The sequence below is a fragment of the Lottia gigantea genome (assembly GCF_000327385.1).
Source record: "Lottia gigantea unplaced genomic scaffold LOTGIsca_104, whole genome shotgun sequence".
In the NCBI taxonomy this organism is placed as follows: Eukaryota; Metazoa; Mollusca; class Gastropoda; family Lottiidae; genus Lottia; species Lottia gigantea.
This window is the reverse complement of record NW_008706849.1, coordinates 652,907-678,615: the sequence shown is the minus strand read 5'-3', so window position 1 is coordinate 678,615 and position 25,709 is coordinate 652,907. Positions and strand designations below refer to the sequence as shown.

Genomic DNA, 25,709 nt, shown 5'->3' with positions numbered 1-25,709 from the left:
TGATAGCATTGATTTTTACCATTCCAATTTGTATTTTAGTCTTCAGTGATTTTTGCAATTGCATTATATGACATCACTATTGTAAAAGTTTCTAATAATGTATAAGAACCTTGTGTGAGTGATGTCATAAAATATTTTTGAAATGGTGCAAATCGAAGTTCTCTTGTCTGATACACATAAAATTTTAAAAAAAGATCTTTACAATCCCTTTAAAATTCAATAACATGAAATACAGATAAGAAATAAATTTAGTGTTATTAGAAATTCATAACAGAATTATTAGGTTTGAGTTCACTGTGCAAGATTCAGAATAATGCAGCTTTAACAAGAAGATATATCAATTGAATATTCTTGATACATATAATCTGATTTGCTCTCATTTATTGTGGAAATAGAATATCATTTTAACAAAATTTCAGATCTCTGCATTATTTATCTTAGGCCAGTTATTTTCATTGAATATGCCTAATAAGTTTGGATATAAAAATGCACATGCAACATTGCAATCAATTTAATTAAAATTGGATTACAATTTCCTATCTTTTTCATTTTTGATGGTTTTAGTCTACATTGTAATCTAAATTCCCTTGTACCTATATCTCCATTCCAAAAGAGAATTTTTAACCAATCAAAGCGGCTCATGTAGAACCCGTTTCTTGATAAAAATAAGGAATTGTGGGATATCACAACCTTAATTGGAGCAGTATGGCAGCATTTTTGTGCTTTACTATCCTACAATTCCTTATTCTGAAAAAATGCAGTCTAAAAATATCAGATTTTAATTGGTTTGCCTTGCAATATTGTTCATAGACATCAACTCACATTTATGCCATTATCATTAGGTTTTAATACAAGGCACTTGATATCTTAATACGATCATACACAGTGAACAAATGAGACTACATTGAGAATGGTGAATAATACACAAGGTATAGCAGTATTATGAGCACCTTGGATTTATATATACAAGTATACATTATTGAGTTTGGCTCAAATCAGAGATGGTCAAAATTTCTGCTCAACGCATTAGAGCAGTTCAGTGTGTTTCAAAACTAAACTGAAAAAATGCGTCTCTCCAACATTCTGACCCTTCCAAACTTCAGAGAGCCATTTAAGATCACACCTGCCACAACAACAAATGATTGGTGCTGTCATCTCGTCCAGCAGCTTCATTGGCTTGATTATTACGGAAATCCTCGTACCCATCACCACCACTAATCACTAACATACGTGTTGCCATAGTAGCAGTCATTGTTGCCATGGAGGATCTACGGTGAAGGTCAGGAAATGAATGACCTTCAGGACCGTCTTTTGAAGTTGAGTCTGATTTTGGTAAACCAGCATTAGAAATATCTACACAAGTAAGGAATCGAACATGACCAGTATGTCCATGTACAAGACCTGAAAAACCAACATCGTAAGAATAATTCATTATTGTTACAGGAGACTTTACAATTTCATTGATGAGAGATGCAATGAATGGTAGAAAAATGGGCACTGTATTCCTAAGCTCTAAGGATATCTCTCCAAAAAATTATTATTAATCGCGTGGAACCTTTGATGAAGCTTGTAAAATATTTAAAGCTGGATTTCTTAATCTCTTATGTACAAGTGTAATGTTTCCTTGGTTAATGCAATCCATAAATTTCACAATATTCAAAACATCCACCTAATTTTGCAAATGAACTTTGCCAAAATCAATTAAAAGATTGCATGTGAGGAATAGTTCAAAACAAGATGAAAGGGATTCAAATACTATGTACAACCGCTAAGCATTAGAAACATTTTATCACTGGCTACCCTAATGTAAAATAATCAACAAGAACTTTTGCTGTTGACCTGCCTTAGTTCATACATAATAAATATGAAGATACATACCAGTAACAGTAGGTGTGGCTAAGGAGCCATTTGTCGTAGTTGAGGTTATTTTAGGAATAGGTATAGTAAGTATAACGCCAGCGCTAGTTCCTACCCATAATAAATCTTTACACACTAATAATGCTGTTAATCGCAGACAGGCTGCTTTATGTTGACGGATTATATCATCAGCAGCTACAAGAAAAAAATGAGTGAAGAAATGTATCACAATGGAGAAAAAATGGTAATAAATAAATTCCTCAAAAGATATTCTGAAGCAATGATGAGGTCTCAAATTAGAAAATGCTAGACAATATTACAGCTTTATCATCAACTTAAACAAGAATTCTTTTTTTCGATAACTTCTCAGTGACATTTCTTTTGAATGATTAAAGGGACAAGTAGGCCATTTTAAGGGGTTGATTTTAGTGTTGAATTTATGTAAATAGTCCTCAGAAGTACTAGAAATGTATGAAAATCATAAATTCCTTTAAAAATACTTCAAACTAGGAATTGAACTCACTATTTCTTTATATGTGTATTCTATAATATCACTGAGTATCTTAAATTATTTTAACATTCAAATGCAGATAATTCTGGACCCACATAGATTTGAAGGCTCAAATTTCGACAGTGAACTGTGAAAATTCCATTTTCTGAGACTAAAGTATGATTGGTAAAAAAAAATGGCCTACCTGTCCCTTTAAGTTAGGGGCAGACTACTGACTACAGAATTATCAAGTGGGGTTCACAGCAAATGTAAGAACTCAATGATTTAGTAGTCATAAAGATATTTGGCAAGCTTTAATTCTTCAAGACAAAGAAGAACTTTTCAATTGAATTTTGTGACATTAAGAAGGCTTTTGATAAAGTATGGCTCTCTATAAAAAATGTAAAGTAACTTACACTGTAGTTTTTGCGACACAGCTTGAGCTATGCTCACTTCTAATAGGAATTCATATGTAGTTGCATGAAATAAGTTGACCTTTGAACTTTGTTGAGATGCTATCCATACTCCCTGACCAGAACACACCATACACTGTACAGCTCTATTGGAATCCATATTTACAATAAATGATTTCTATAAATACAATAATCAAAAGAATCATTAGTCTTGGTTTCCCATTCTAGGGTATTTAAGAATGTCAAGAGATTTTCCGCCTTTTGGCCCTTCATTTCCATAATGGTAGCAGATAGAGATGATTTAAAAGTCAATTCACCACTTGCTTTGCTGAATTCAAACTATACTGCTATAAGACTTATGCAATTTGTCTGTGCAACCAATGACTTCTTCATACCTGCATCTCAAAGCAAACTGAACATTTTAAGGGGCAACATTTTATCACCAAGGGAATTTGACGGCCAACAGGTAGCCATTCATGGAATTTAATCAAAAAGATTTATTACATAGAAAGAATTTGTACATACCTCTATACCAAGAGTTAAAGGATTTATCACATATATAGTATTTTGACAACCACACCATAATTTCCCAGCTACAGCCAACATTTTAGCTATAGGAGAAGATGAGCTACCAATAGTTCTTGTATAAGGATTCTCTGTATCCCACAAGCCCTCTAAAATATCAATTTCAAATTTAGCATTGCCACGAGACATATAATCTGAGTTTGATAACAATTAAAACTAAACCTGACCAATATCTACAATGTCTATAAGGTAGAGGAGCAACCAGACTACTGTTTGTTATTACAGTACTAAGGATTTAAAAAGAGTTTTACACAGTTACTTGATCAAGGTTGTAGCTATGGTATTAAATGATTAAGACTTTGCTACTGAAATCACGCAACAAATTCACAGAGTTTGATATCTAAATCAAGTAAATAGATTTTTAGATATATTCATAAGAATTCAGTGTTATCAAATCACCAAATTCTAGTCTAGCTACAAATCATGACACTTTTAACTTTAGGATAGAGTGTAGGAAAAATTGAGGAAAAAAAGATAAGAGAAAAGGCAGAAAAAAAGAGGAAAGGAAAACACAGAAAATAATGACTAACCCTTTTTGGACATACCTTGGTCTCGTTTATACACAATTAAATCTCCATTAGCTAGAGATACAAATACTTTATTATCTAAATATCTGAAAAATATCAAACTTCATTATCTAAATATCTGAAAAATATCAAACTTCATTATCTAAATATCTGAAAAATATCAAACTTCATTATCTCAATACCTTAATCTTAATATCTGAAAGATTTAAATATAATACTTTATTATCTTAATATCTAAAAAAATACAATATGATACTTTATTATCTTTAACATCTAAAAAAATACAATATGATACTTTATTATCTTTATCATCTAAAAAAATACAATATGATACTTTATTATCTTTAACATCTAAAAAAAATACAATATGATACTTTATTATCTTTAACATCTAAAAAAAAAATACAATATAATACTTTATTATCTTTAACATCTAAAAAAAATACAATATAATACTTTATTATCTTTAACATCTAAAAAAAATACAATATAATACTTTATTATCTTTAACATCTAAAAAAAATACAATATAATACTTTATTATCTTTAACATCTAAAAAAAATACAATATAATACTTTATTATCTTTAACATATAAAAAAAAAATACAATATAATAATTTATTATCGTAATATCTGAAAAATATATCATATTACACTTTATTACCTTAATAATAAACTTTATCTATCTATCTGGATATATTCACATTACAATAATTTCTTTGGAATATTTTAAGAATAGAAGAAACATCATTAGATCTGAATAGATACTTACACAATACCATACACAGCAGAACCATGTTGTATTTTTAACTTATTCTTTGTGGTTTTTATGTTGTCTGTACATTGGAAAATATGGATACTGAAAGAAAATCATGTACAAAATTATACACCAATCTGCTATATCTGAATGGGAATCACTACAAAAACAGTTTTGACCAAGAATGATGGATTTTATAAGGGAGGGTGCAGGGTGGAAACATTGCTATCAGAGGCTGGAATAGAGGAAGATGTTTCGGTCCAGACAACTCATAGCTGCAATCAGATGCTTCTGACAAACAAGCATTCATTTCCCTTATTAAAAGGACAGATGTGCCATTTTGGGGGGTTGATTTTAGTCTAGAATATATATAAATAATCTTCAGAAGCACTGGAAATGTACAAAAATCACATAAATACCCGTCCCTTTAAATGCATTTCAAAAAGTATAATAACAGTATACATGCTAAAGGGTATACTTACCAACCATCTTCAGTACCCAACCACATGGTACTTTTACAAGCATCTTGTAACCAGTTACCAGTAGTAGTAATAGGATCAGGTGATGTAGTAAATGATGGTGGTGGAGGGGCTGGAGGTGGTGCTTTCTCTTCATCAGACATCTCTTCTAATAATAGATATATGCTCAAGTAATGAATATTTCTGCATATCCTTCTCAATGCACTTGATCCCAAGGTTTAAATCAAGTGATTCGTAAAAACTCTTACAGTAAATGCAATGTCATCAGTTTGAACAGTGAATGCAGATCATAAAAAAATTCAAATAATAATTTTTTCAGCTCATGATGATACAATACAATGTTTTATTTTATTCAGTATAAATGGGACAGGTTCGCCATTTTTGTGGGTTGAATTGGGTCTTGAATATATGTAAATAGTCTTCAGAAATATTAGAAATGTAAGAAAATTGCATAATTCCTTCAAAAATATCCCAAACAAGGAATTTCGTTTCCTATTTCTATAAATGACTTTTCTATATATGGCAGTATCTCAAGATAACATGAGTTTTCATTTTAACTTTCAAAAGCGAATAATTCTATACACACATGGATTTGAAGGCTCAAATTCTGCGGGTGAGCTGTGAACACTATACTGATTGGCTAAAAAATTCCTGTTTCTTAGACTAAGGTATGATTGGTCGCACGGATGGCGAACATGTCCCTTTAAGAAACACTGACGCTGACACACTCGAAAGGGCCTTTAATCAGTAAAGCCAAATCATTTGCTCTACTACACAATAGGAAATTGACATTCATCTGAAATTACCTCTGACAAAGAGCTTTTCCTGGTGACTAAACGAGAGTGGTTCATCATCACTAGACTCTGAATCTGACTGATAACCATCTTCACCAGCAGTTTCCATATCTTCATCATCTTCACCATCACATTTCTCTACATTAATAGCTGGTCCTTCATTACTCTTCTCTTGTATCACTTCTTCACAATGTAATGTTTCTAGTTGTCTACCTTTACCCTTCTGACTGCTTTTTCTGAAACATTTTATATACATCTCTATCTTGGTATTTGATATAAAGCACCATAGATAGTCATAAATATAAAACTTTTAGAAATTCATAAAAAAAACATAAAATCATACATGTATCATACAATAACAAAGTACTTTCACTTTTAAAATAGTTCTCAATACATCGATTGTAGAGCAATGTACAATATCAAATCAGGACCTGAAACATGTTGATACTCTGTGTTGAACACTGTGTGATCAAAGAATGAGTAGCAAGCAGTAATCTTCTCAATAAGTGATCAACATTTCCACTACACCATATTGCCATTTCTGGTGTTCACTGGTACAGTGTTCATTGTATACTAGTAAATACAGCCAATCAAAAGCCTTGACAAAAACTGTAACCACTAAGCAATAAATATTTACAGTATTCCTGTCGAGGGTTCTGATTGGCTGTATTTGCTGACATACAATCCAATCAAATCACAGCATCCGCGATATAAGGAAGGCAGCTATTCGAGTCGAGGCATAAGCCGAAGGTCATAATAACTTGACATTGTGAAGATGACATATACATAGATTGAAACCCCCTTTAAACCTAAAGAATATAGTTTCATTTAAAACAGTCAACTAACCTTCGAAATGCTCCAATATAAGCAGGAACAGATGAGATACATAATATTCTAGCATTGCATCCTGGTACAGGAGTATTTAATGTTACTATAGGCTCTGGTTGTAAACTTAATAAACACATGTGACCCACATAACCATCACTATTACACACCCAAACATCACGATAACCACTACTACTTAATCCATCTATAGGTGCTGCACATGAAAACTGAAATACATCATACTTATATTACTGGTATATTCTGGTTATTCTATTAGCGCCCACTTGGTTGGTCATACTTAACACCTTTTTGGGTCCAAATTGACACATGAACTAAATGTACATATACTATTTTATAGAAAATAAAATGGAGTTCATATCCTACTTTCTGTCCAAAGACAGACGACCCAATGCATTGTGAAATTTTGCCAATACAGCAGCATCAAAGGATCAACTAACACAGCCTGTAGTACGTGAGACTTCAGTTTATTGTTCCTTCTAAATGATTGGATATAACCCGGGACCCTAGGTTAACAAGCACGTATTCTCAAAACAATCTTAATGCTAAGATATCCTCGAATCAATGTTAGAAGATAAGTAACAAGGACATCCTAGCGCTAAGATTGTTTCGAGAATATGTGGCTTGGCCCTCGTTTCACTAAGTTACGTAAGTTTTATACTTACGCATAACGTAAGTATTTACTTATGTCCGTTTCGCTAAAGCATGCGAAAGTATGAAAATTCATGACGTAATATCAATACATTACGACGTAAGTCACTTTTGTCAAAAGGGCATCATCCGCAAGAAAAAATAACTGGTTCAATCATGAAATATCGGCATTTTAATACAATTCCCGCTAAGTTCACTTCTGGGGTGATCAGTAAAACCAAAAAAGAAGCATAGCCGATGGAAATGGAAAGATAAATAGGCCTAATTAAAAATTGAACTGAACACTTCTAAAGTTAAACTTTCTTAGTTAGCATTGTCCTAATCTCTAAAAGCAATTTTGAAATCATTAAATAAAAGACACTCGACACATCCCCTGTGCTTCAAATGCATTTCTATTTATAAATAACCAATGAAAGTTAAGATACGCCACTTTCGTTTTAGTTAATCACATGGCCGACATCAATTTTGTGAAATACGACATGTGTCTATGATCTGAGGTATGATCTCTGGAAACTCTCTCCTTTCACTCTTATCAATTGTAAATACATCCTGTCCATTAAAAACTAATTGTCGGCGTTTTTGTAACACTAGATCAGTCGCCAGAACGTACTTACGTCTGCTTTGGACGTAGGATTTAGGCGACATATTTACGTAAGTAAAAATTTACGTCTTTTAGTGAAACGCAAATTTTACCTACATTTATACTTACGTAAATATTTATACTTACGTACCTTAGTGAAACGGGGGCCTGGACCCAAGGTTAAAAAGCAAGTATCCAACCCACTGAGTCATCTAGCTGGAGATTTTTTATAATAAAATTCTTCAACCTAATCGAAAGTAAACTTACCTGCATACCAGCTCTGGTTTTAGTAATTTGTAATGGCTGTAAAAATTCAGGTGCTCTCTTGTCTGATAACAGAGCTAGAAAAGTGGGAAAAAGTTTAATTAGATCTTACAATTTTTGTGTTTTGTATAACAGGGTTGTAGAGGTGACTATATTTGAGAGTCTTGTCTGTTGAAGAATCAAATTTATTTTTAAGGACATATTCACTGAAAGTTTTCATATGGTTTAACAGAAAATTAGTCATAAATTGATCCATTCGTATGAGTCCAAGATATTTTTGACACCATTTTTGTACTCACTAATGTGTTTGATTTTGGTACTATTATGTGGTATTTCAGGGATTTTATAATTCAGATTTTTAAATGATATATATCCAGTATCTCAAAAGTTATTTTACTTACACAATTTGTTTTTGGCTTCATAGAAGCTATTTTCCCAGGAGGCCCTTTTTTCACCAGATATAAAACTAATAACAAGATGTAATATACCCTCTCTGTAAAATAACATGAAAACATGTGTTACCAAACCATTAGAAAACAATAAAATCAAAATTCAAAAACATACAACTAATATATCAGAAAGGTACCTAAGTATTCATAAAAATATATCTATAGTAACTTGATAGGCAATGTAAAATATGTTTACAATAGTAATCAATAATCAAAATACAGTTCAATTTGGACTTTTTTTGGTAATAAATGTCAAATCAATAACTCAACAAAACTTCATTAAATTCCATCACAAATTCTATGGGTAGAAAAATTTCTTTCTTTCTAATAAGGAGACATTTTTAAGAAAGCTTTCAATGACATTAGTCAGGCTTATAAAATTAGACCAAACTTTAGCTCCATTTTTATTAGCTTTTATTTCTAATATAGCCACTTCAATTAGGGTCTAACTACTGTCCTTCTTGAACATTCATCACAATAACATTTTGACCTACCCCTGCTTCAACCAATCAAATTTCTGCCTTCTCCAGCGCTGGAATTTTGTGAGAGAGTGAAGGAAATTGATTGGTTAAAGCAGCGGTCATGAGGTTAGGTTAAAAGGTATTGGGACGATTTGATCAAGATGCACATCTCTAGACCCTAACTGAAGTTGCTATAATAGAAATAAAAGCTAATAAAAATTAAAGTTTAGTCTAATTCTATTTGACTGTGACATCAATGCTTTGTCATTGTGAAAAATTCCTTAACATTTAATAAGAAAGAAAAGTAATCAGTAAAAGACAAAATATTGACTCAGACCACAATTAACATATTTTCCTAACTCAAGAGAAATGTTCTCAAATAATACAATCAATGAATCAAATTACAGAGAATTAAAATACTAGAAACATTGTTTGAGAATAAATAATATCAGCTAATATCAATATTAGAATAGAAGAAACATTACACAAATAGCCTCATGTTATCAACATTTTATCATGAGAACTACAGACATTTACCAATCAATGCCTTCTGGAGTCAAGATAAATTCCTGAGGTTTTTTGGGGTTTTTTTGTTGAAATTTTTGAAAAGCTTGTGATCTAACTTAAATCTTAAATCAATTCCCAATGTTTATATTGTAGGTTTGCTAAATAAACAAAGCCTATTTAAAAACAAATTATTCTACCAAGAAAAAATTTTCCTCATTGCCCACAACCATCAGATTTGACTGGAAAAAAACTAGTAATGGAGAAATTCTCATTTAGAATACCTAATTTCATTGTATTTTTTTTTAAATACGGCTTAGGCCTACTTATCTCAAATTATCAATACCCATATGCTAACACCTTTCAAAATGGGGTTCACAGATAAATCTAGGCATATTCGGGCTAAGTCAAGGGCAATAACTTGAAAATTAAAACCTTTTGAGACTTGTTCTAGCATGATATATCAGTGAATTGATCTATCGTGATACGTCATGCCACAATATTGCGAGGTTGTGTATCAATGGAATCACAAATTTTTTTCACTGACTTGATTGAAAATTTTTATGCCTAATATCAGTTATAAAGTTAAAAATCAATATGCACTTGTATCACAGTACTTATCGTTGCATGATTTGTAATGCCTAGTTCACACCAACGGCGAATGCCGCGCTTTAAATTGGCGAGCAAAGTGCCATCATTTTTTGTTTACTTTTCAAAAAATATCACGATCTCCTAAGTAATGTTACGCTCCGATACGAATTGGTTACGAATTATTTCCCGATTTGATCAGGCCTTGTTACGCTTTAAATCACGCTTTGATAAGCTTTATTAAGCTTTGATGCTGTTATGACGCTTTAAATCACGCTCTGATACGATTATCAAGCTCTGTTGTGCATTGTTAAGCATTGGAAAATTTCGAAATGGCCGATTTCATGCTGCTCTTGATCAAGTGGTGATGGACCGTGAAGACTGGGGTCCCCGCTTTGAATAAAGCTCTGTTAAGCTTTCCTACACTTTGAGTCAAGCTTTGCTGAACTTTGTTACGCTTTGTTAAGCTTTGATATGTTCTTGGCGATTTAATCAATTTGTGACAGAGCGCCCAAAATTTTTAAACAGTTTAAAAAATTTGGGCGCTCTTGCCGAATATTCAGCTTTGCTCAAAGCTTTCCAACGATCTATTACGACCCTGGCGCTTTAGTCGAGCTTTGTTACGCTTTGGTACCGCTTTGAACGCTGCTTTAAAGCGCCATCAAAGCGCCGTTGGTGTGAACTGAGCATTATATCCAGAACTATTCAAGATCACCATATAAAAAAATATACTTACTGAGTAGTGACTAATAATTCTAGTTTATTAGATTCTGTATGTGGACTACGTAACTGACATTCTGTTAACTGTTTATTTAATGTTGATGATAATTCTCTTAAAGCATCATCCAGACTCTGTAATAATAATACAATCTCATGTTTAAACAAATCATAGATCACTAATACTTATGTTGGTCAAATCTGATTTAAATACTCTAGACGTTTTGATTGGTTAGCATAAATAATGACTACTTTTGATACAAGCCTATAAGGTAAAATTTCACAGAACACTTGGTGCCACACTGCTTATAAGTTCGTCAACTTGACATCAATTCAAGTCCATAGCAAAAATTTAAATGTAGAATTATATGAGCAAATGTGTAGACTAGTCCTAAGTTTTTATTCAAAATTGTTATAAGCTAGGCTAATGTTAAGGAACACTGCCTATTTCCATCAGTTTGTCAACTTGACAACAATTTAAGAGAGTCCATAGCAAAAATTTTGAATTATTTAAGAAAATGTGAAGACTATTCCTATACTTTTATACAAAATTGTTATAAGCTTGGCTAATATTAAGGAACACTGCCTATTTCAATCAGTGATCTTTACCAGGTACAATATCCCCATAATAAAATAAAACTAAAGTACATGATGAAAGACAAAAATAAAACAAGGTAATAAACAGGTTGTAGTTGAGAGAATATAAATATAAAGAAGGTCATCATATAAATAGATGTATTTATATCAATAAAGATTCTAAATAGATGTCAAAATAAATATCTCTATTCAGTTTATTTGATATAAACACAGGTATCTAGTTTGTTTATTCCACATTTAAAACAAAACAACAAAGAAACTGAAAGATGTTAGTTTTACATCCTACTTCTTTGCAACTTTGCCCCAACAGTGTCATTAGAATCATCTTCAAAATGTCAAGGTATTACAATCTCTATCTAATACCTTGACATGATTAGGCACTTCTCTTGTATTATAGATGTTTGTAAATGCAACAATTTGATAGGATTATATGCAAGTCAATCAGAGCCCTGGAAATAAAGTCTGTGTTACAATCCAAGTCAAGAACAATAACTGTGTTTCCACTGAGGGATAAATTCCACCTTAACCTAGCTTTCTGGTGTATCCACTGTGCTGTTAAGGTTCGAGAATCTAAAATGTCTCTTTTTGTGTTCAACAATTAATTTTATCAAAGATCAAATGAAATAAGCTTAAAGCTAGCTTTTACTTTACTCAAGGGACATACAAATTTTCTCATTGGTCTTAATGGTAATCTGGTACATTGCCAGTTCATCAAGAACTTGTTAAAGATAGGTTTCCTTATTTTTATTTATGAAAATGAAAATGCTAATACTTATATGAATAGAAAGTAGAGGTGTTCTAATGACTTGGAAAAATACCAGTTTGTCTCACATGACCATAATTCATTTATAGTTAGCTAAATTAGAAGATAATTACCAGCAGAATTCCAATGAGTGACCGATCAAGAAAAGTTAAAAAGTATTTTTTTGTTTATCCAGACTGTACATTGGTTAAAATGCTTAATTACATGCAATAAGAACATAATGATTGGATTAAGAATACATGATAATTCATTAGAAACACCAATTAATCAAATAGTTTGCTTAATTTGACACTAAAAAATAAGAAAACCCATCTTTAAGCTCAGTGTAAACACAGCGCATTCTGCAATTAAGCTGGCTGTAGGGTAGCTTAGAGTTAGCTTTACTTCACAATTCTTCCTAGAAACACAGTTATTATTTCAAAAACAGTTAATGAAAATAAATGTGTAAACTATGCACATAGAATTTTTACTTACCAAGTGTTGAACAGATAGTCTAGTAGCTAGATCTGATAATTGATTCATAATATTCATATCTTCTTCTATAACATCACGTTCTATTGTTGGTTTACGAGGAAAATTTTCAGCAACTAAAATTAAATATTGAAAGATATACTGCGGAAATGTCAATTAAGGAATACTTCTTATAATTCTTGACTGCACTTTTTTCTTAAACTTCTCTTTTTAGGGATCGAATTAAGAAAAATTTAGGATTTTAGCAGGGCTTCTCTTTTTTTATTAAATAAAAGACAAAAGAAATCTTACCATTTTTAACAATTTCTATATCGTCCAATCCAACACGTAACCAAACCTTATGTTTGACATTTTCAGCAAAATCTTGTCCTGCTGGTGTTTTCCTACATAAATATACAACAAAATATAATTGCTGGTCTAACTAAAAAGTTTTCTTAAAATTCACAACAATATACTAAATAATTCACTTGCAAAATTTAACACAATTTAAGGAACAACCTTGAATTTTGCCTTTTTTTGTGATGTACTCCCAATGGAAAATGATGATGCTTTGAGAAACCATCAATAGAATCGAGAAGACTAGCTGGATCTGACTTATGCTTGAACTATAAATACTTTCATTTGCATAACAAACAGCTATATCCATATGCGCTGATAAGCTACAAGGGAAAGGGATCTTGTTTGGGAAACCGTTTACTAAGACCATTCCTAATGTCTTAAATATATTACGATTTTTTTCTTTTGGAAACAATCGAAAGTCTATCGATGATCGGAAGACATTGGTCAAAAATGTGGGATTTTTTTTCAGATTGTTCTATTTTTTTTTCTCAATAAGAATTCATTCTTAAAAGTTCCTGTTATTAGCTTCTGACAAATATGCATAAAATTTGAGTTGAAATAATGCTGCAATGCCAATCTACACGTATACAGCAAGAGGTATTGTAATATATATCATGTATAACATGTTGTATTACTATGTACAGTAACCAGATGTGTATGAGTATATCTATTAGATCATTATTATTCATCTCTATGACTGGTTTGTACACTGATTATTACATGCTGTGTTTAAAATTACATATATAACCTAATCGACTATTATCATTTAAGCCTGTTACACCAATATACTGGTTCTTTATGTTTTACCGTTACTGCTATATCAGTTTTTTATAATGTTATATTGTTTGTTTACATCTAACTTATTTCATTGACTAATCATATTTTCATTTTCATACGTGCCAGTGAATAACATGGTTTTAAAGGGATTATAAAGAGTTTTTCTAATCTTTATATGTTGGTTCGAGACACTGATAGAAACAATTTGCATAATTCCAATTTTACAATCAGACGTCTGCCATTGCTTTTGAATTCTCAAATTTTAGTGGAATTGCAAGAATATTGCATGAATAAATAAGTATTAATGATCCAAACCCCAAAACGAAACTTGCATTGTTTATTAGAGGATCCTAAAGAATGGACATCTCCAGTGCCATTAAAGGTATCATTGGATATGTCAACGACATCCCCTGTGCCCTTGAGAGTGTTAAGGCAATCACAGTAATTGTACTAATATTCGAGGCACAATGTTGGAAAAGACAACAGGGTCCAAAGGATTAAAAATTTTACTAGTACACCCATCTAGGTACTACTAATAAACAATAACCAATAAGGTTCAAATGATACTTACAATATAATGGAAACTTTTCTGGGAGCTGGACCACTTTTACGTTTAATACTACTGACAGTAATGAGGTCAGAAAATAACCAAATACAACATTGGTCCTTCTTATTCTGAAAAACAAGGCAAAAAATTAAGATAGCATGTTGATAAAAAATTAAGCATACACCTACACATTAGCTTTGTAATAAGTCACAGGCTTTCTTATGACAAACCTAAAAGATAAGAAAGAAACAAACAACTATATTTTAGGTTTACAGTTCCTTTCTACCAGCTGATCCTTGGCCTTATTCTTGCAAACTTAACATAAGATGATATTCTAGGTTTCCAGTCACATGTCAATCACTAAAATCTGTTTTAAATTCAGTTTAATTATCCAACAAGATTACTATATTTCCTAAAATCTGGATTTTTTCTTCATTAAGTTTTCGAAACTGGTCTTTCCCGGATTATCCGTCCCCATTTACAGCCGGGGCAACAGGATTTATGAGTGAAGATGACTTATCTAAAGTCATTGGTCTTTCACAAGTCGATCGAGAATGGAACCGTCAGCCACCATCTGTTCGACGCAACCAAGCAAATGATGTCGTGTAAGCTTATAACCTTACATAATAAAAAAATAAGCAACATCAGATCTATCTGGAATGACAGCTTTAATCTTAACTACAGAATGAATTTGAATGAAAAAGGAACAAAAAAAGAAATAGTGAGATAGTGTAAAGTAAATTAGTGCCAAATTTAAATGTGATTGACTGAAGCAATCAAACTATTGAAGTAAAAAGTTAAGAGATGTAGCTTTAGATAGAGTCATATTAGTTGCCTCCTACAAGTTGATACTAAAAATCAAGTGATAATAGAAGGGAATATGTTACAAATGGCACGTAGTTATTCTGTTATCTATAGCTTAGATTCCTTCACAACCAAACTTCTTCAACTGAAGGTGAAGAAACTACAGATTGCCTGAAAAGAACAGATTGTTACCAACTATACTTTCTATCAGTTCTTTTAACCTGACTAATTGAATTTTACAAGATCAATCTGATTAGCATATAGATTAAGATGGTTAAATTCTCTGTGGGCGTTTTCTGCAGAAACTCTCAGAAAGAAGATGACCTTTTTCATACCTATTATTAGAATATACTTTTGAAATGAGCTTCTCTGCACCTTGTTGGGCTAATGATGACTAATGAATAAAGTGTGCAATGATTTTGCCAGAACAGGGGCCTTAGCCTTCTCTAATTCGGTTTTTAACTACTAGGGATCTTTAACTGGCATAACCTGTAGTGAATGGGGCCTCAGTTTATTGTCCCGCTGAATTCTGCTGAAGGTATTATTTCAAACCTTCACATTAGCAAGCAAGTGTTGAACTCATAGTGACCCTGACAATACTTTCTACGTCCTACTTTTCTGCACCATTTGGGATAATGAAGATGGGCAACGCCGTGCTGGGTGCAACGAGGGAAATTTTGTCAGGACAGCGGCATTAGCCTGCTCTTTTTTCAATTTCCAACTGTTGAGGGATCTCTAATGTGTAGAGCCTGTAGCACACAGGGCCTCGGTTTATTGTCCCACCCGAACGACTACACGCTTTTTCCATGTCAGCCCTCTTACCTGCATCACTGACAGGGGGAAACTGGGTTGAAAAATTTGAAGGTATTATCTCGACCAATGCTGGGATTGAAACCTGGACCATCAGATTAACGAGCAAGCGTCTAACTCACTAAGCGACCGACAAAATTTTGAGAGACTAATACTAAGGCTAGTGGATACATACTATACTGTAGCAATTCTAATTGCTGCTGAATTGAAAATATAGATACAGCCATTTTAAGTGCATCAAGGACACTCAATTCCAATTGCACAAACTAATTATTTGCTTTAAGTGTACTGTCAGGCTAAAATTTTCTTACTAGCAAAAAATACAAGATCTTGATGATACTTACAATAATTTGTACCATATCATGGCGTAAGTAGGCTCGATCAGGAACTGCCAACTGGAAAGATAAGAATATGATAGCCATTATTTATAGACCAGTTCAGAATTATTGTCAATGATAACATATTATAAACTACACAAGATGAAAGTTTGATTTTAAATACGAACTGAAAGCTGAATAAACTTAATGATGCATGAATATCATTCTACCATAGTCACAAGTGCATTAAAATTCCAATTTCTTTATCATAGATTGATTAATTTAGCAGAAGCACCAATCCTGACAGTGAACATTGATATTTAGTACCATCCAATGCATGTAGCATCAAACCAATCTGTTTAGGACAGAGAACATACATGGAGCACTCAGATCATAAACCTATATGAAACAACTACATATACCAATATCAAAGAACATTATATAGCAACTACAATGATCAATGAACATTGTGTAGTGACTACAATGATCAACGGCCATTTATGTAGTGTCTACAATGATCAATGAACATTGTGTAGCGACTACAATGATCAACAGACATCAATGTAGCGACTACAATGATAAATGAACATTAAGGTAGCAAATACAATGATCAATGAACATTTAGGTAGCAAATACAATGATCAATGAACATTGTGTAGCGACTACAATGATAAATGAACATTGTGTAGTGACTACAATGATAAATGAACATTTAGGTAGCAAATACAATGATCAATGAACATTGTGTAGTGACTACAATAATCAATGAACATCTATCCTGTTCTGAACACGGAAAATTCATGTAGAAACTACTATGATCAATGAACATTGTGTAGTGACTACAATGATAAATGAACATTCATGTAGCGACTACAATGATATATGAACATTTATGTAGCGACTACAATGATTAATGAACATTTGTGTAGCGACTACAATGATCAATGAACATTTAGGTAGCAAATACAATGATCAATGAACATTGTGTAGTGACTACAATAATCAATGAACATCTATCCTGTTCTGAACACGGAAAATTCATGTACAAACTACTATGATCAATGAAATTGTGTAGCCTCAATACAGTTTTGGATAGAGAACATGCATCAAGAGCCAACCTCAGATGATTAACATTTAAGAGTACAAATCTTTAATTCCTTTCCCAGAATAGGAAGACCAATTATGAACATTACTACTAGTAAATGAACATTACTACTAGTAAATGAACATTACTACTAGTAAATGAACATTCCTAATATCAAAAAATTAAAGCAGACTTACATCAGTAATCAGAAGCAATTCAAGTTTTTTCAAAGTTTCTTGCATATCTTCTTGTTGACTATCATTAACTGAACCAATTTTTACAGCTAATTCGTGTATCTTCTTCTCAGCTTTCTCTAACAGTGGATAATCTGGATGGTCTATTGGTGTACTGCTGATTAATCTCTACAACACAGAATGACAGAAAGAATGACAGAAAGCAGGAATGGATGAATACAATTGGAATCAATAGCAGAAATGATATTGAAATGAACATCATGCCTAAATTTTACAAGCAATCTAAATTAGTATACATGAGCCAGAACAAGGTTTTTCAAACTCCTTTCCATTTCTTAAATCTCTTTCTTCAGCAATTCTTAATTCCAGTGTTTGTTTAAAACCATATTTTCACGATTCATTCATATGACCTTGAATTTGGCATTGCATCTATTACAACACGTAGCTTAATAAGTTGCTATTCTCCTCATAAACAGGCATTCTTTTCTTAATCCATGACAAAATTGAAACATCATTAAGAGGATTCCGAATCGAACAGGCTACATATAAACATTTCATACACACCGGCAATCAAAATTCCAGAATTCCATAACAACATATCAGTTTTCAATATGCATTATCAGCAAAATGCCAAATAAAATTAGAGGTAAAATGATAATCCAGTAGAATAAACACGAGTTATATAATAATAGACACTTACTTGTAATAATAACTCATATCTTGGTATACGCTGTATAGGACGAACAATTAAGTCTTTCATAGATAACTTAATTCCACTTTCTTTCTGACAATTCTAAAATAGAAAAATCGTACCGAAATCAATTGACAATCTAACTGTATCATGTACAGAAATTTCAGAAAAATGATATCTATAAAAGTTACAAAGGATTAGATTCGTAATAACCTTATAAGCCTACTATAAAATTAACTATTAATGTACAAGTATCTATGCAATTATAAAAATTGCTAAAATGATCTTACAAGTGTCTTCACCATTACTGGATAGTAAATATCTTGAGAAAATTGTGAATTCATCCTAATCAAGCGAGTTCATCACTCAATACCATAAAGTAGACAAGTTGCCATAAGCCGCGTTTAGACAGCCACAAATTACTGGGCTGAGTTTGGACCGTGTACAGTTTGGCAGAAAAAGTGGCAGTGTAAACAGGTTTAGAGGGCTCAGCACCATGCTGGTTTGAAGTGGGCTGAGTCCCGAAAGGTGGTTTCGATCTGGACCGAGTATGGCACAGCAAAATATCAGTGCAGTGTAAAAGCACCACTAGGCCTCACCCACTCACCCACTGAGAAGTGCGCATGTACAATTATGACCTTGACCCTATGACATGTATTGTTGTACTAGAATTCAGCATGTTTGCAATGAGTGGCAAAAACAAACTTATAGATTTTTTAAGAATCGTTTACACTGTGAATGTGACAAAATTAATCACGCTTTCAAAATCATAAGTCTTGTTTATGGTTGATGGCATTTTAAATGTCCTCGTTTTTTCACCTCCACTGACTGGAGAGCAGGTGTATGATTGATGAATCACCATTCTGGCCCAGTGAAAACAGTGCAGTGTAAACGCTTCCGGCCAGCCTAGCCGAGTCCAGCCCGAGTAAGGTTCACTTCAAGTAGGCCAATTTGTATGGCAGTGTTAACGCGGCTATAGTCTCTTGAACACATTCTAAAAACTTCTACTTTCTTTCTCTACAGCAAGAAAACCTAGCATCAATGGACTGAGGTAAGACATTTTCATGATGTCTTGTCAATCAACACATTTCTACCTTTTACTGTTTGTTTTGTAACACTTGAGCACATGTAAGAAACTCCGGAACAGTATATGTGTATGAGTAACCTTTCTCATAAGAAAAAATGTTTGTATGTTTATAATTCACTGCTTCCTCATATGCAGCTATTTGGATAAATCTAATTATTGACTAGTGGTTTCAGTAGCCACTAATTGTGGCTAAAAAAAACTTTTATCATTTTCGAAGCACCAAAATTTGAAACTTAACTTATTCTTACATGACATCCTTTTAAAAATGACATACATAAATGCACATTGCAATTCCTCGACATCTCAATAGAAAGTTCAAGACCTCACCATACTTTCAGCATTTGGCAATCAAGGGCAATAAGAAATTCAGAACTCAAAGTTTCCATAAAGTTCATAAGACATTCACATAGTTTTAGTTCGTAGGATAGGGCATGCTCATTCTTCAGAAACACCTGATACCACTTGATCTCTATTGTTTGTATTTCATAATTTCTGAAGGATAGATCATGTTTGCCTTTCTGGAATATTGATCAAATCAGTAATACTTTTTTTTTTGATATCTTGATAAAGTTATTTAGTAAAATTATATGTATGTGTTCCAAAACGTAGTATGTAATAAATGTAGAAGTAGTATATCCATATATCTTAGTGTTTTATTTAAAATTATAGTGGGAGAGAGCAAAGCAGTGAAATTACTACACTATAGCTGTCAATCAAAATGATACCTGATTGTGAGTAGGGCTGGGTATCGATTACCAAATTGTGATCAATTATCGATGGCAGACTACCGATCAATAATCGATAAATAATCGAAATAATTCAATTGACAAACCCTGTAAATACTGAATTTAAAACATGCCAAATTCCTTAATTTCATGGGTAATTTTTGTGTCATAGAAGTATATTCTTGTCTTGATTAGTTATTATAGTTTATTGTGGGTAAGTTATGTGCTGAAGGGAAACCATGTTAACGAGTACAATGGAGAAAATGTAACTTTGACATATAATCAATTACGAAATTTAATAATCATGATTATCAAAATTATAAATCCCAAGCAACAATAATCGATTATTTCGATCATTTTACTTAACCCTAATTGTGAGTTTCTTAACAATTAAGTGAGGCATTTGATTGAAAATTTAGCCATTGCTGATTGGTTGAAAAAGTGAGTTAGTTACATAAATGTATCATAACTTGTAAAAATTCTATTTTTCTCAAGCTAAATATACAGAGAAATGTTCAGTGCACTCAATGTAATGTCTACTACAAAAACTTGGAACATAATGCTATAACCTTGTATACTCTTAGTACTTTACATGAACTAAACTTTAGTACGATTCTTGCACTTTGGTGTTAATTTTCTTTCCAAAATAGATTAACTTAATTCTGGAAAAGTGTAAAATACATCGTAAACTATATATATATATATATCATTTAGAATATATGGGAAGGGCACATTCACTAAACTAGTTATTCTGTAAAGCACACTTTAATGGGATTCTTAAGCTGCAAATAGAAATGGTCTAGTTTCAGGTACATTGTAGGGTGCATGATAATGGGTACAGTAGAAAATGGAGGTAGTGAAACAGGTACAGGTTTGGACATGATGTAGACATGATATGGACACGATTGACTTATTCTTATTCCTACTGTATCAGAATTCCCCACTGTATGCTGCACTGGACATTGTACATGGTCTATTAGCAGCTATAATCAGCATTAACAGGACTGTCTACATCCCCAGTTCCCATCCTCGGGAGTGGAACTAGGAAGTCAGGGGGGGTGGCTAACGAGTGTCGCAGAAGAATCTATTTTGAATTGAGAGAGCACCTCGCATCATCACATGCTGGAAATATGGAAGAGACAAATTGTTGGGGGTGTGAAAGGTCCACGTGATTGCTCCAGGGGTGTGGGTTGAGAGGTGAAGAAATATGAAATGTGGGGGCTACGAAGCAATGTAAATTGTTTGATACTTTGATAGCAAATTGATCGTAATTGTAGGACCAATTCAAAAACAGCAGAACCAATGTGTCAAAGATTGCCTTGGATTTCAATACTTGACAAAAACTTTAGAATAATAGTCATTCCCAATAATGAAGCATTTATTACCAATTCAACACCACCATTACCACCTAATACAATAATGGGTACACTAGTGCATTATTTTGTGATACAACTTCTTAAAGAACACCACATGTACTCTTGACTAAAAATGATACCAATTTCGCCTACAAATGCCACCATAGTCAGCAACACAAGAGACATCTGTTGCACTTCCTCCAAAAATGAAAATCGTGAATCGACAATGATCATAAATAATAACCACCCACCTCAATATATCCCGCAAATATACTTAATAACACCTTTTTATGATGAAAGTTCATTTGTCTGTCAAGTGGTAAAGGTGAAAAGAGTGCTGATACTGTACTTGATTTATCCTATTTATTACCTCTAATTTAAATTATCTTAGAAACATGTACAACGTCTTCAAATCAGCTTAAGTAGACATCGAACGAGTAAAAAAAAATTGCCTATACAAATTACTTAACCTATCCTAGTAAAAAAAACTGTTATTTTGGATGTGTCTGTGAGCTATTTTTGGCAAGTCATTAACATCGAAAATAGATTATTATAAACAAGTTGGAATTCGGGTGCAATGAAAGAGGTTTACAACACAAGTATATAGAATTTCATGTCAACATCAACTGATTCTATAGATTTATCAGGAGTGTCTTTAAGAGAATGTGTAAGCTTAGAAGATGTATAATAAGATGTAAACTGAAGAGCTGACTGAATTATTCATTCAACTCATTGGACTATAAATAAATTTTTTGTTAAAAAACTTTTAAGGGTTAATGGGAAATAAAAAGCAGCTCATCAGATCCTTTGTACTCGCTGTGATCAAAATACTAATTATTATCCAGAAATTGCTATAAATAGGTGCTCAATTTGATTAGTTTTCAAGCAATTGATTACATTCTCTCAGAAGCTGCCAATTACTAGAAGGCATTGACAATGCAATAACTTCCACATTCTGACCAGTCACAAGGTTGACCTGAGCCTAATATTAGACACAGAAGAAAAGATTACAGAAAGTTAAACTGTTGTCTTCTAAGCTGGTCCAACATGTTAGACCAGAATCAACGGACTATTTATCCTAAAGCATGAGCATACATGTCACTTTTGAATAAGACTCATTTACTCTGAAACAGAAACTTGTAGTAAATAGTATACATGCATTTAAAACTAAATCAAGCTGTCCAGAGTATTTAAAGTTAAAAGTTATATCTAACTTTAATGTCAGAAATGATTCAGAGGTCACAGTTATAGTCATTTAAGTTGTCAGTGCAGTGGTACTCAGCAAACTTCACAATATATATATTTCTAATTTCTATATCATCTTTTTGTAATGTTTAGAAATTGCAGGTTAATTTATATATACAAGTCATTACAGATAATGATGTAAGCAATTCTTATATACATATGTTGCTTTTAGCACACAAAAGAACTAATGTTTTGGCAGAGTTAACCCTTTGAACCCTGAGTGTAACTGAAATACAACGTCATATACCCTGAACTCCAAGTAATAAAAGTAAAAGCGTATGACGTTAATGTTGTATGATGTCACTTAGCAACGGCCGGTATACCGGCTGCTCGGGTATATATTGCAAATGTGTTTGGCCGGTAAACCGGCCGCTAGGGTTGAAAGGGTTAATTCCAAATATTTTAAGCAAATATCTTATCTATTTGTTTTAAGCAAATTCTATTGTAAATTTTACCAATAAAAACTCGGCCATATGACAAGACCAAATCTGATATGGGTTATTTCATAAAACAAGTATTGGCAAGTTACGTATAATCTTTGCTTGCATGCTAACCTAGGGATCTAGGATTTGATCCTGGAAAAGGTTAAGATTTTTTTACCCAGTCAGTAGTGCAGGTTAGAAGGGATGACTTGGAAATACAAGTAGGCTTTGGCATTAGACCCATGAGTTTAAGGCTGTGGGTGATTAAGATGCTGACATAGCTTCAAACATAGGACATTGCATGGCTTCAAGCATAGGACATTGCATGGCTTGAAACATAGGACATTGCATGGCTTCAAACATAGGACACTGCATGGCATTAAACATAGGACATTGCATGGCTTCAAACATAGGACATTGCATGGCTTCAAGCATATGACATTGCATGGCATTAAACATAGGACATTGCATGGCTTAAAACATAGGACATTGCATGGCTTCAAGCATAGGACATTGCATGGCTTCAAACATAGGACATTGCATGGCTTCAAGCATAGGACACTGCATGGCATTAAACATAGGACATTGCATGGCTTCAAACACAGGACACTGCATGGCTTGAATCATAGGACATTGCATGGCTTCAAACATAGGACACTGTATGGCTTCAAACATAAGACACTGCATGGCTTCAAACATAGGACATTGCATGGCTTCAAACATAGGACATTGCAGGGCTTCAAACATAGGACACTGTATGGCTTCAAACATAGGACATTGCATGGCTTCAAACATAGGATACTGCATGGCTTCAAACATAGGACCCTGCATGGCTTCAAACATAGGACCCTGCATGGCTTCAAACATCGGATATTGCATGGCTTCAAACATAGGACACTACATGATGTTGCTTAACCTCATCTGATTTCATTTCTACAATTAAGGAGAAAATTCAAATTTACTTCTTACTTTACCAGCAATCGAAAAAAATATTAACAAATCCATAAAATAAACTTAAAATAATGACTACGTTTGATTTTACCCTCCATAAAAACGACCTTAGAATCTTTGACAGTTTGATAAAACTTCAAAACCGATTTGCTTGTACGCTTACAGTGGATTTATGAAGCCCTAGCTAATGCGAATAGTATCTATCCAGTGTCTCGATAAAAATACCACCCATAGAAGATTTATTATCAAAACTTTTATTTGTTTTTAATTCAAGTTGTAAATACACAACTCTGGCATTTTTTGAAGAAAAGAATCCTGGTAATTAAAGAGTCTAAGAAATATTTTTATAAGAAGTTATTAGAAAGTCAAGGCCGTCTATTCTAGTCAATCTATATCTTTTGCACATTTTTTGTGTTATACATGTGTATAAACAGAGAGAATATATAAATATATAATAATCAGTTACACATTTTGACATAATCTTATCTCTAGGTGGGATATTGTTAGATTTCCTGCAAATAAAGATCAGTCCATTACAATATTTTCAAGATGGATACCTTTTTGTTAGTGAAATTTTGTTATTTTTAACTTCATCAAATGCAATTAATGATCCAAAAGCTATATAGGGAAATATTTCCCTACTTTCTAAATGTAGTGTTAAATATGAAACTGAAAGTTATATGCTTATGACTTTTATGTAATTCTCCAGATTCACTCCTTCTTCTTTAAACTGAAACATCTGCCTCTATTTTCAGCCTCTAATAGCAATTTTGAAATCTGTTGGCTGGTGTAGAGACAGAAATACCAGGCCTTTTTTATGGGAATTTTTCACCATTTCAGAGTTGCAGGGGTTTTAGACCTATTTATTGAGATCGAACACGCCAAACATAAATATATTGGGAATGATGGATATTTTTGTAGTTCAGTCATACCCAACATTAATTTACAGTCATTGTAAAAGTAACTTAATATTATACTAGAAAAAAGGCATCTTCGCAGGTGTAAAGTGCCCATAAACAGGGCCTAGTTTTTCTGACTCTACTCATAACAGTCAAAATATCTAGCAGAAGTTCGAATAAAAGGCCGCTACCATAACTATATTTGAAATTTGGCACGTCAGGAAACCACTTAATTTTTTCCATTTTTTTTTCATTCATTCATTATATTGTCCCCATGGACTGAATGTTAGACAGAGCCATGATCTTGTGTATTGGGTCGAATTCTGACCCATGTAAAGTAAAGAGTTTATTATCATTATCATAGTGATGAAAACTACCGGTATGTTATGTTCATCCCTCATATATACATTTCTAGCATACACAAATCTATAATAGTACTTTAAACCAAATATTTTTTATAATACAACGATAAAAAAGTCTGTTGTAAAGGTGCCTTGCTTTTTTACTCCAATCAACGAGAAAAACTTTCCAAAATAATACAAAGGTACTTTGAACGATAAGGAATAGACCAGTATATTTGGTCAATTTAATCTTGATGAATCAGCCTGACTGAAAGCTGTGTTTGCATCAGTTTTTCAACCAGTTGTTTTTCTAAACCAGGAAAAAATAAA

At 32.7% G+C, this 25,709-nt stretch overlaps 2 protein-coding genes across 2 annotated transcripts; both read right to left on the bottom strand.

Annotated features, from left to right (window-relative positions):
• Positions 1-1,117: 1,117 nt before the first annotated feature.
• On the bottom strand, positions 1,118-21,826 carry LOTGIDRAFT_170816 (hypothetical protein; the record flags this gene model as incomplete). The annotated part of the gene is made up of 19 exons (XM_009046661.1): positions 1,118-1,401; positions 1,879-2,052; positions 2,764-2,938; positions 3,286-3,434; positions 3,891-3,958; positions 4,646-4,732; positions 5,113-5,257; positions 5,916-6,139; positions 6,750-6,955; positions 8,245-8,318; positions 8,643-8,734; positions 10,980-11,095; positions 12,795-12,907; positions 13,083-13,174; positions 14,479-14,582; positions 16,413-16,463; positions 17,667-17,831; positions 18,364-18,456; positions 21,773-21,826. 19 exons carry the CDS (start codon positions 21,824-21,826, stop codon positions 1,118-1,120), a joined length of 2,466 nt encoding a protein of 821 aa, XP_009044909.1.
• Positions 21,827-23,436: 1,610 nt separating this feature from the next.
• Positions 23,437-24,090, bottom strand: LOTGIDRAFT_136236 (hypothetical protein; the record flags this gene model as incomplete). Its single annotated transcript, XM_009046660.1, is given in 2 exon segments — positions 23,437-23,805; positions 23,821-24,090. Coding segments are annotated over 2 exon segments (639 nt in total), but the record flags the coding sequence as incomplete, so codon positions are not given.
• Positions 24,091-25,709: the final 1,619 nt, after the last annotated feature.